This window comes from Lethenteron reissneri, chromosome 21, assembly GCF_015708825.2.
Source record: "Lethenteron reissneri isolate LAM-NWPU_2019-01 chromosome 21, ASM1570882v1, whole genome shotgun sequence".
NCBI lineage: Eukaryota > Metazoa > Chordata > Hyperoartia > Petromyzontiformes > Petromyzontidae > Lethenteron > Lethenteron reissneri.
The window spans coordinates 11,142,434-11,154,826 of NC_083799.1; the positions used below are offsets into that span (position 1 = coordinate 11,142,434).

The window sequence follows — 12,393 nt, forward strand, 5'->3', positions numbered from 1 at the left end:
GTTAAGAAACGTAAGTGGTCTCGGGCAGTACACGAGCAGGGCTGGTCAGTGGTCTAGACTAACGTCTTGACCACTGACCAGCCCTGCTCGTGTCGAGACTAACGTTTTCACCACCAGTAGCCAAGGCATAGAACACGGCTGAGAGAAGGCCCAGGTGTTGTGTGGATCGCGAGATCGCAGGACCGTGAAATTATGGTGCCAACTTAGGGAGGCCTTCAACCGGAACTGGAATGATCTTGCCTGATGATGACGGTGATAAGTCATATAGTCTATCCTCTCTCAATTGGTATTTTTCATATCAAACTATTTTTTTTAACTACAGTATTAACTTTGTAATTGCAAGTGGAATGTGATCGACAGCTTTTTTTTACCGTGAATTGTGTGGGCGTGGCTTGCATATGTTTGCTTGCTTTGACAATTTGGTATGTATTGCCGATGAGTAGCAAAGTCTCTTGTCCAACTCTTAGCTCTTTGTGTTTTGGTTGAATCTGCAGTGTTTTGTGAACTCGTTGATCCAGGGCACCCTTGCAAATGGGACTTGTTGTCTTCCTGGGTTCTCGTCTGGTAAAATTTAAATCCGTGAATCATATCAGTTGTTCGAAACCAGTTTCACTTTGTTCATGTAAAAGCGATTTTCGATCAGTGATTAAATAATGATTCAAACGGATTTTTGTGATTGATTTAAATGATCGGTATGATTTATTAGTGATTGTCAAGACTGTTTTTTTTTATAACTGAACACGAGTGTGGTACGAAGCGTCGATCACAGAACGGATGAGGGGAAATAAAAAATATCCACGAACAACAACAGCAGCCCGAGTGGCAGGGCTTAATGAAGGGTGTGTCATCACTGATAAAAAAAATAGCACTAAGGTTTACTGCTGCGACTACACGCTACGGTCAATTAGAAGTATGGATTGGACGACAGAACATTCGTATATTTTTTTAACCAATATTCATTTAAGTGAGAGGAAGCTGGAGAAACACGGATTGTACAATTCGGGGGTTATAATTCACAGCTCTGCTTGGCACTCGCGTGGCTGAACATCTTTAACATCCATTTATCTCAACTAATTTACTTTTCTTATTACATTCGAAGCAGGATTGTACACCACTAAGATACAGACCTGAATTTGAAAGAGTACAATACCGTTATGCACCATTTAGACAAGAACACGACTTGGACTTCAAAGAGTAAACACTTATATAATTGTTGTTATTGTTTTATATTTATATTATTTTATTATTTTCCTTCTACGTGACTTTACCGAAGGAACCAAGAATATGAAACGGAAAAGAGTTAACCTAAGATATCTTCTTGAACTTATCACAAGTATATGAACTTACAGCCGGGAACACAGGAGTTGCCATGCACAACTGATATTCGCTCCCCATCGGACAAAGATTGTCACTGCATCGCACACTTTCAGATACACTCCTGCAGCCACTTGGAACGCTCTTCGTTCCGATATTAGGAAGCCACTGGAGCTATGCACTTTTAATCTAAATTGAAAACTAATGTCTTCGTAGCTGCTTTTGTATTTAGCTTGCTGTCCTTCTCCCGCACCTCCGATTAACACAGCTGGCTACGTACGGTGCGAAATACGTTCAACATAGTACATACAGATGGAAAGGCGCGTCTTGTAGGTGGTTCATTTGAAAGGTGTGTGACTCAAGGGTGCTGCGAGAGTGAATGCATGTGTAATGAGCCACTTCCACGACACGTCGTGAAGAGGGTGCTCTTCTTGATCCCATGTACGGCACGGCACAAGCCAACGTTATTGGCGCACACTCAGATGTCACGTTCTACAGACTATGCACACGGTTGATCACACGGCTGGTTCCGCCCGTCCGCTCCCTGTCTCGCCGCTGGCTGACGGCGTGCCGAGGAGGGCGGTGGAGCTTTGCCGGAGATCCGCCAAAGGCTGCGGTAGCTCTCTCGCAATATTTCTCTCAGCAGTCCGCCTGCTGTATTTGTTTCACCTGAGGATGATCAGTTGTGTTGCGATCGAAACGTCGTAGTTTTTTTTACCTTTTTATAATTTTCTATCTACGTGACGTTACCGAAAGAACCAAAAGAATATTAATTCCTGCAGTCACGAACGCTTTAAGTCGGATTGAATAATGCTTATCATGGTGCCTGTGCACGTGCTACCCTTTACCAATCAGCAGATGTCACTATCTCATTACACATGTGTGTATGTACGTTGAACTTCTTTCGCACCGTAAGTGGCCAACGGTGCTAATTGGAGGTGCGAGAGTGGGTGACGAGGGCGAGTGAAGACTCACCGATCTGTGACTGGGCGACCATCGTAGAGTTTCGGTCGCACAGGGGCGAAAACGGGAGGCCCAGCTTCGCTTCACGGTCACCCTGCCCAGACCACGGCAAAAACAGAAGGCCGACAACTCAACGTCTATGCACATTTTACATAATCGCCACGAGGGGGCGCTGCCACACCTGGTAATGCTGAACAACGCTACAGTGATTCAGCACCACGGCCAGCGAGCGAACTGCACAACGCCCGCTTGTCAATGCAACTTCACCGGCACAGCTGATTATGTATGTATGTCGGAATTATTTCACACCGTACGTAGCCAACCGTGAAAATCCGAGGTGCGGGGGAAGGACAACAAACTAAACACAAGCATGATGAAACACAACCGAATGAAAAGATGGTCTCTTTAATCAGAATGCAAAAATAAGTTATACTATCACAATCAGGTGATACTCTGCTGATCGGCGTCAAAAAGTCGAAACTGGCTCAGAAATGCTCAAAAGGAAATGATTTAAGTACAAGCTGTTTAAAATCACCCGATCCAAAAAAGGTGTGATGAATAAACGAGCCTTGATGTTCTTTAACTTTGTGTACGTGAGACCCTTGTCTGTGCGTTGTTTGTGATTACATCACCCAACCACAACGGCTGCACCACTCCTGGCTATCGGTACTCACGGCGGAACGCGTTCATAAATATTCTGCAGACGTCTCAACGTGCTCCTTCAATTCGCCGAGCGTAAAAAACAAAAAATTGCGATTGAAAAATTCTAACGGACAGAAGTTCGACCGAGATTAGACAATTCAACTCGGCAGGAAACCCCCTCCGATCTTAAAAATGCCTTTTCTTGTTGTTGAAGTTGTGGTTTGTAACCCGTTATGAATTTCGGACCGGGGAGAGCGATCCCACGCTTGGCTTCGTGGTGACATGTGGCATAGTTGCGACGCTGACGGACGAGCCACCGCGTATCGATTCTGTCCGAACAACAACAACAACGCCACTTGTCTCCCGTTGCCTCGAGCTGACACCCATTAACCTCGCCATTCACGGACGCGTATAAGTACACGGCGGTCACTCCCTCCCCCCCCCCGTCACGACCTGAGATGCCTCCACAGGTCTCCCCTGCGAGGTAGGAAGGGACCATATGTCCGTTGTAAACTCAGCAGCCATCAATGCACAGCTGCATGGAGTTGTTTCCATGCTTGAGACCATTGTCTAGATCCCTTTTCATGAATTATCTAGCCCAGGAGGATCGATATTATGATATTAATTTATTAATACTTATTATGAAAATCAATAAACATTGGAAATTATGGTCCACACAAAACTGCATTCACATTGTACGTTTACATGCACAGGATTTTTTTTTCACTGCTGGATTACGGCCTACTCACACTTTGCATATTGTGGGCGTTATTTTACCATACTTTCATCATTCTGGTCAGTCTGGCTTGGTGAAGGTGGGTAGCATAGATAGAAACTATAGTTCGGCAATGGGTTTTACTGCACTACTCTCTGCTGTTCACCAAGTAGCCCCCAACAGCAGTAGGAGCAGCAGCAGCAGCAGCAGCAGCCTAGAGTAACGTAACCCTTTCCCATTCCGCTGAGGTACGTGCATATCCATACTCTTTGTTTTTTCGGTAAAGTCACGTAGGTAAAAAATAAAATAAATAAAAACAAATAAATTATTTATTTTGTTTTATTTGATTGTTGACTTTACCGAAAAAAACAAAGAGTATGAATCCTTGCAGTCACGTAAAGCTTCAAATCTAGAATTACGTGTATATCATCAGTTTTTCTTCCGATTTTCTTCCGAAGACGTACCGGAAGAAAAAGTCCAATGAAAGAACTTTATCGGTACCTAGGCTCCCACTAGGCCACGCGAGAGGTTGTGTGGTATGGTTTGGCGCCAGCTATCGGAGAGAGTGCGGTCGTGTCGCGACAGTTCTCTGCAGTGAGTACAATGTTTTTTTTTTTATTAAACAACAGCGCTATGCCTCTCTAAATAAAATGAAGGCTGAGCCGCATGGGCGTTCCGATATTCAGCTGTGAACGAGACCCACCCAGCAGTCATCTCCATCACCCATATAAACACTCTCCAAACTCAACCCGGCTTGGTTTCCAACGTCTGATGAGATGGGGCACATTCTGGGTGATTTGTTCATAGGCTGCATTCACTTTACAGCGATTTAAATAATTTTCTTAGCGAATGTATAATAACGTATTCTTGGATCTTTCGGTAAAGTCACGTAGAAGGGAAATAATAAAATAATAAAAATAAAACATAATACAATTCTCACGACGTTTCGACCACAACACAAGTAGCCGTCCTCAGGTGAAGAACAGAGTTGTCAGAAAGACAGCGTCTTAATGACAGCTCTGTTCTTCACCTGAGGATGGCTGCTTGTGTTGTGGCCGAAACGTCGTGAGAATTTTATAATGTTCAATTTTTATTATTTTATTATTTACCTATACGTGACTTTACCGAAAGATCCAAGAATATGAATCCCTGCAGTCACGGAAGCTTTAAATCGAAGTATAATAACGTCTCGACAATTTTCCTGCTGGGCCATATTCCTGCTTGAGAATGTCCTCATGCGATCACATCAATAAACATCGCTCACACCACTCGTACACTCTTCTGTATGTATGTGGAACTTCTTTTGCACCGTACGTAGCCAACCGTGGTCATCGATCGGTGACATACGGTGAGCGGCTGAGACGCTTGCTATGTCTGTTTTGTATCCGTAATTGGCTCACGGGAGACATTGACACCACGAGCTTGATGTCTCTATTTCCATGCTGCTGAGATCGCTGATATGTATGCGAGGCTCCAGGTTGATGTGCTTGGGTTGAAAAGTATAGCAAGCTTTGGTGCAGTGGCAGGCACAGGGCACTACAATGCTGGCTTTGCACAACACCCAGTGGGCGAGTGGAATTTTAAATTTGATTATCAGCACTGGGTAGACAAAAAATATTAAAAACTATCTAAACTATTTTATATTTTACCAGGTGCGACCCACTTTTTTCAGAAGCAACTTGGCCACAAATTATTACATTGCAAAGTGGCATATCACGTGGACATTTACACCAATGACGATTATCTGAACCGGTCATGGGCCTCCCCAAGGTCGAATCAGTCTCAAAATGAGGACCTGGTGCGGTGTGTAAACATCGCCACTAGGGGGGCAAAGGCGGTCGGGCGTGGTGCTGGACACCCACCACCTCGTGTGCCGCGCTGGCCTTCATAGGTGCTCGCGAACAGCACTTGCCCCAATAGACTATTAAGGCTATACGGGGCATCTTTGTCTTTGTGCATCAATGACATTTCCACATGCAGCTACAGAATTTGCTTTCACATTGTATGGTGGCACTTAACATGGATGGGCATAGTTCACAAGACCTGATATGTAATTTAGAACTTTTATGTTAAACACAGACACTTCCAAATCACAAACTTTATTTCGACTGGAGGAATCCGATGAGCTACGAATCTCTTTTTCAGATATGTCCGGTAAAAGGACAACGTTGCCAACTTGCTCAGTCCAACATTTCACCGTATCTGCATCCCCCTACTGGAGGCGCCTAAATGGCATATAGCAATCGAGCACAATCACACACCAGTGAAATTGCACCGCGAGTTCCTCTTGGGATTATGAGGTGCACGTCTGGCCCTTTGCTTGTTCCTGAATACCCCGTGGTTTGAACAACGTGCGCTCAGCACGACAAGAGTAATACGCAGGGGGCGTGGGCAGCGCGTATGCAGCAATGGGGTAGCAAGCTGACAGTGGTTGCAGAGAAGTGAGCTTTCTGTCACATTACAGCAATGTGCCGGCAATTCCAATGACCTTGGCTTGAGCCGAGGAGCTGGAAAATGTTAACGCTCACAAAGTTAACCTGTGCAGTGCCCATGCAAGGCATATCCCAATTTCCTTCCATGCTCTCTGATCGAGCCACTCCTTGCAAACATCTTAAATTGTTGAATGCACCAATTCACCACAGACTACAAAGTAGTCATTCGTCCTCCGATAAAACACGGTTGGCTTCGTACGGTGCGAAAGAAGTTCAGCATACGTACATAAATCCAGACGATAAAACAAAAACACCGGTGAATTATTGACGAGCAATGCTACACAGGTTGTGCTCCATTGTTACCCACTCTGATGTGGACGATGCATTGTTCTCATTCTCTGACTGGGCTTTGAACTCATGACCTCACGAAAATGAAACGATTTGTTCCCAGTGACTAAGCCATCACGGGAGCAATAGGGTTCGCAAAATGCGTGTGAGTCAGCGGGCATGCAAGCATCTGCTTCAAGAGAAAACACCCAAATATTTACAAAAGTGGTCTTGGTGGAATTGTGGCGGCTGTCGTGAGGTGACTGGATACGGACATTAGGAAAGTGACACCATGCATCCAAAAATTATTCTTTTTCATGGCGTTTGAAGTTAATGAACTTCAGGTGCCAAGTATCACGTATTTTTAATCAACAACTGCCTAATAAAATGTATGAAAAGAATATGAATTAACAAAGCATCCCTACATTAAATTATCTCACTTTGCTGCACAGGATGATCGCATAAAAAATGAGTAGTACATATGAACTATAGAGAAATAGTCAAACGAAAACACAAAGGTGTGCACCAGTGAGCAGAGAAAACTACACCGAAGCTGAGTTGTCCTACAGTGTGCAACGGCTGAGGCAACAACATCTACAAGGTATGCAACCAGGCGAAGAACAGGAGGGGGTGACGATTGTGAATGGAGGTTGAAGGGCAAAGAGGTGGGGAAAATTATAGAGTGCTGTTGGAAATAACTATTCTGAGGCAGAGAAGGGACTGAAGATGCCGAGTCTGGACTGACAGCGGGGAGGTAATAAGCAGTGTAGACAACCGGGCAGAGAGAAATTCCAAACGGCAGGTGGGCGCCGAAAAAAAGGAGCGACCTCCCAAAATGTTCAGGCTGATTTCCACCGACGAAGATTCGTCACGGGCGGCAATGGCTTCCTTTCGTTGTCGTGACCATTTCCCTCCCAGTTCGCACACTTCGCTTGTGGCTATCACGGCGACGGCGAAGCGCGAGACGTTTCACAGCAAACGAACGCCAGTGAGACGGACCTGCCTGAAGAACTCCTCCATGAGGGCCTCGGTCCAGCGCTGGTGCAGGGGCCACTCCTTGGTGGGGTGGCTGATGTCGCCAGCGTGCAGGAGCAGCGACATCGCCTTCGACTTGTCAATGCTGTGGTGGTGGTGGGGGAAGGTGGGAGAGGGGGGGACAGGCAGAGCGCACGTGCATGCACGCGTCACGAACGCGGCCACACGCTCTGGGAGTTGGCGGTGTGCGACCAGCGAAGGGTTCCTCCCGGTGGTGATTGACTATTAGATTGGATTCTAGATTTGAAGCTTTCGTGACTGCAAGGATTCATACTCTTAGTTGTTTCGGTAAAGTCACGTGGGTAAAAAATGATGCAGCAAATCTGGCTGTGACGATCACACCTGATGACGGAGACTTGTGTTGCCTCCGAAACGTCGTGATTTTTATTTTATTTTTTATTAATTTTAATTTGATTTTTTACCTACGTGACTTTACCGAAAGAACTAAAAGTATATTAGATTGGAGCTGTGCTGTGATCCGTTCGTTTGCAAATCCCGTCGTGAATCACTGTCGTCCGCGCTATACTCTGACAAAAACTAATCAACACGTTCAACAAAATTGAACTTGTAAGATTATGTTAAAAGCATATATTACAGAACTCGGGTTCCCTGTCACCCACATATAAATGAAACTTTTTGTCTATCAGCCAACTGTATTGGCTTTCCAAAACCAATATTATTATCAAGCAACAAACCAAATCGACGCAACTACTGGCTACTCAGTACTGAGGCGACTATCTGCGCACTACTGTACTGTGCATTGACAGATTCCGTCATCGCCACAATCTCCTTGTTGAAGGGAAAAAAAACTGGGACTCAAAAATAACATGATTTTGTCTAAATCTTTTTGGGTCTCTCTTCGCAACATTTCAAAGCATCTGGTGGGGGGGGGGCGGTCTGGAAACCTATGACACCCACATTGGCTGCGCCCCTAGCACACACACACAATGCACACAAGACAAAGATCCCCCTTATAACCTTAACAGACTGTTGGTGCAAGTGCTGTTAGCGAGCACCTATGGAGGCCGGCACGGCACACGAGGGGATGGGTAGCCAGTTGAGCTGAACAATTAATCGATTTCAAATCGAAATCGCAATTTGAAACAATGCGATTAGCAAATCGCAAAGGCTGCAAATTTTTGCGATTTGAAAAGTCTTATTACTTTTTATTAGATTTTTTTAATTTTGTATTATAACTTAATTTATTTAACTTAATAATTGTTCTATGTTTGATTGTTCTTGAAACATTATAATAAAACATGTTGAAAGCAATTCATATCTTTTAAGTTATCATCCTTGCATTAGACTATTTTGAGCAGTTCATATTTCATGGTATTATGTGGTAATGCTCAATCACATGTTTTAAATCTATTACACAGTGATTATTGAACTGAAGCTTGCATTTTGTTTTCATCTCAAATCAAATCGCAATATCTGTCAGAAAAATCGCAATTAGATATTTCCCCAAATCGTTCAGCCCTGGTAGCCAGCGCCATGCCGGCCGCCTTTGCCCCCCCTAGTGGCGATGTTTACACACACTGCACCAGGTACTCATTTGAGACTCAATCGACATCGGGGAGGCCCAGGACTGGTTCAAGTAATCATCACTGGTGTTGGTGGCCGTGAACGGAAATTGAACTCAAGGTCGCCGGGTTCGTAGCGCAGCGCTCTAACCACTACACTAATGCTCGTCACAGACGCACACACTCACGCACACACACACACATTGGCATGCATGTGTGCATAACCTTTCAGGCTGTTGCAGGGCGCTCTTCATGGTCTTGATCTGTTGAAAGTGACACGACATGTCCGTCGCCAGAACCATCTCGACGACCAGCGCACGCAGCTCTCTGTACAGCAGCACAGACGACACGTGCGTTAAACACGCGAGGACACATACTTCAATCTTCGTTCTCACTCACAAGCATGGCACAAGTGCTGTTTGCGAGCATCTATGAATGTCACTTGAGGTGGGATTGGCTCAACTCTGGTCGTTTTTTATTTCTGTATACATCGAAAAGCCCGCAGACAAAGGGTCACCGGCGCGGGACGCATGCAGTGAGATGGTAAATAAGTAATGTGATAACCAATTGGGCATCATAGGACGAAACGGTGGCACAGTTGTGATCAAAGTGGTCTATGAAACTGGGCTCCAGAGTTCAATTCCAGGTTAAGGCTAACATCGATGATATCTCAACCAGTCTCCACACCTCCCCCTCAACCCGCATTGACCAGCGTGGTGAAGTACGGTCAAACAACCCCCACATCTGACACGAAGGAATCCTTTAGGCGGCAGTGCATTGAATCTTGAGCAGGCACGATGAGATTGAAAATAATAGTGATGGAATCATAGGAATGCATATGTATTATTGTATTATTATACGTATTATTTGTAAAATAGAATTTCCCAATGTAACTTCAGTAGCCATGGGAATATATATTTGGTGAGTGGGACAAAGCTTTGGTTATGAGGTGGGTGTGGAAGGGCCAACCCTCTGGGCATTCCCAATGCAGCACGTTCACCACAGAGCTGTTGACACACCACACGACAGGCACACATTTTAGTCGCCCAAGGTAACCGGACTCTGCAAAGGAACATCACAGCCTATTGTCGCGCGAATGCCACGCCGATTGAGAAATGAACAAGCGGATGCCTCGCTCGCTCCATCAAAACCGAATGTGAGGCCCAGGCATCTGGGGACGGAGCTCCAAGGAATTAATGGATCCAAGATCCGTCCCTACGGTGACGATGTGGGGTATTGGTGGTGGTGGCGGTGTGGGATGGCGTTTTGAGGTCGTGGTGGTGCGGGTTGGTTCGGTGGCGGTGCTGTGGTGGTCTGATAAGATGGCGCTGTAAGTTGGCAAGCATATTGAGATGTGTTTGCACTTAAGGCCCCTCATAAAAGTCTCTATCAACCTGATTGCTGCACTGCTCCATAGCACAGGACACTTTGCTGCAGGAGTTTGCTACGAGCGGATCAGTGTGTGGACTCTATAAACTATAAAATGTAACAATTTTTTATTTAACAGGTAAGGCCCATTGAACTATTTATCTATTTTGCAGACGCAACTTGGCCACAAATGATAGCTCAACGTAGTGGCTTATCACGCGGAAATCTATAGCAGCAGCCAAATAGTAAAATGCACATTGGTTTTAAATGTGGAGGGAAAAAACCGGAGGACTGAAAAATCCTCGTGACCACGGGGAGAGAGAGAGATAGAGACGCAAACTCAAAATATACAGGCGTCAGGGCCGGCATCAAACCTACGACCAACTGTATAGCAGGAGAGGTAGTTAATATCTCGTCACAGTGGCACCCCAACCTCCAGTCGTCCTTGCTGAGGTTGATGAAGATGTTCATGTCGTCGTCCTGCATGAGGCGGTAGGCGGCGCTCACGTGATGGTTCTCCAGCACCGCGCGGTCGTTGTACAGCAGAGCCACGTCCGAGCTGCATCCGGGCACACGACAACATGAGCGCACGAATACATGGGGACACTGAGCGCTACGTACGGATCGTGAGTCCAAGGGCACATGACTATAGTACATAGGCATCGGGGCAAGTGCTATTCGCGAGCACCTGTGAAGGCCGGCACAGCACAGGATGGGATGGGTGTCCAACACCACGCCTAGATGCATTTGTCTCCCCAGTGGCGATGTTTACACACCGCACCAGGTACTCATTTGAGGCTGAGTCGACCTAGGAAAGGCCCAGCACCGGTTCAGATAATCGCCACCGGTGTTGGCCGTGAGCGGGAATCCAACTCGGGTCACCGGGTTCACAGAGCAGCGCACTAACTGCTACACTACCGCTCCCCACCACATAGGCATACGGACACGAAGGCACATGAGTACATGGGAACATGAGTTTGTGGCCATGTGAGTACATGGGAAGATGAGTGTGTTGGTTCGCGCACGAGTGCATGATCACATGGGCACGTGGATACATAGGCACGTGAGTATGTGGACACAAGATTAAATGGGAAAATCTGTGGGATTGTGAGCACACGGTCATATGCATGATTCCATGGACACAGGGTCAAGAGCACTTGGGACACACAGCCACAGAAGTGCATGGACACGCAGGCACGCAAACGCACGAGTCCATGCGGACACGGGCGTACGGACACACGTGCGTGCGTGAAACCAGAGACGTGCAGATAATTAGAATGAAAATGTCACACGAAGCATTTCGTGAGACTGACATAGAGATGTAACCTTTTTCTTGGTTCTCTCGGTGAAGTCACGTTTTTTTTGTTATTATTTTATTATTTCCCTTCTACGTGACTTTACCGAAAGAACCAAGAATATGAATCCCTGCGGTCACGAAAGCTTTAAATCGAAAGATGTTATATTGTTTTGAAAGAAAAACATAATATGGAAAATGAATAATGCCACTGTTAAAGCATCGTTTAGTTAAAATGTCTTCACCGTCAAGACTATGATTACCATCTAAATCAAGCAAATTCTTTAGAGTAAGGTGAGATTGTTAAATTCCAAATTATATTGGTAGCTGCTCAGTCAAATGTACCATAGACGAGTAGAGTTTTGTTCCATCTTGACTTAAAGCTTTCGTGACTGCAGGAATTCATATTCTTTGGGTCTTTCGGTAAAGTCATGTAGATAGGTTCAAAGAAAATGAACCTATCTACGTGACTTTATCGAAAGACCCAAAGAATATAGTTATGTTCCAGTTAACCAGATGAACAGTAGGAACATTATGCCCATGGTATTAATAACAATAATTATACTAATTTTATCCCCACCCTCTCGCCCCCTTTACGGCCTCCCCCCCTCCCCCTCTATATAATGCCTCGTCACAGAGGCATGTTTCTCTCTTTCACCTGAGTACGATTGCTTGTTGTTGCGATCGAAACGTCGTGATCTATTATGTATCTATTTTCCTATCTACATGACTTTACCAAAAGAACCTAAGAGTAGGTGTCTTGTAATCTGCAATTTGCCT

General features: G+C 45.4%; 1 protein-coding gene across 6 annotated transcripts in view; it reads right to left on the reverse strand.

Annotated features, from left to right (window-relative positions):
• Positions 1 to 12,393, reverse strand: part of LOC133345236 (dual specificity calcium/calmodulin-dependent 3',5'-cyclic nucleotide phosphodiesterase 1A-like) — a 158,297-nt gene that overhangs the window by 9,749 nt on the left and 136,155 nt on the right. For all 6 annotated transcript variants that reach the window (XM_061555818.1, XM_061555820.1, XM_061555819.1 and 3 more), the window contains 4 exons: positions 10,753 to 10,878; positions 9,177 to 9,278; positions 7,393 to 7,513; positions 2,290 to 2,371 (listed from right to left, as the gene is read on the reverse strand). In XM_061555818.1, the coding sequence (XP_061411802.1) occupies positions 2,290 to 2,371; positions 7,393 to 7,513; positions 9,177 to 9,278; positions 10,753 to 10,878 (431 nt within the window). The remainder of the gene's footprint in view (positions 1 to 2,289; positions 2,372 to 7,392; positions 7,514 to 9,176; positions 9,279 to 10,752; positions 10,879 to 12,393) is intronic.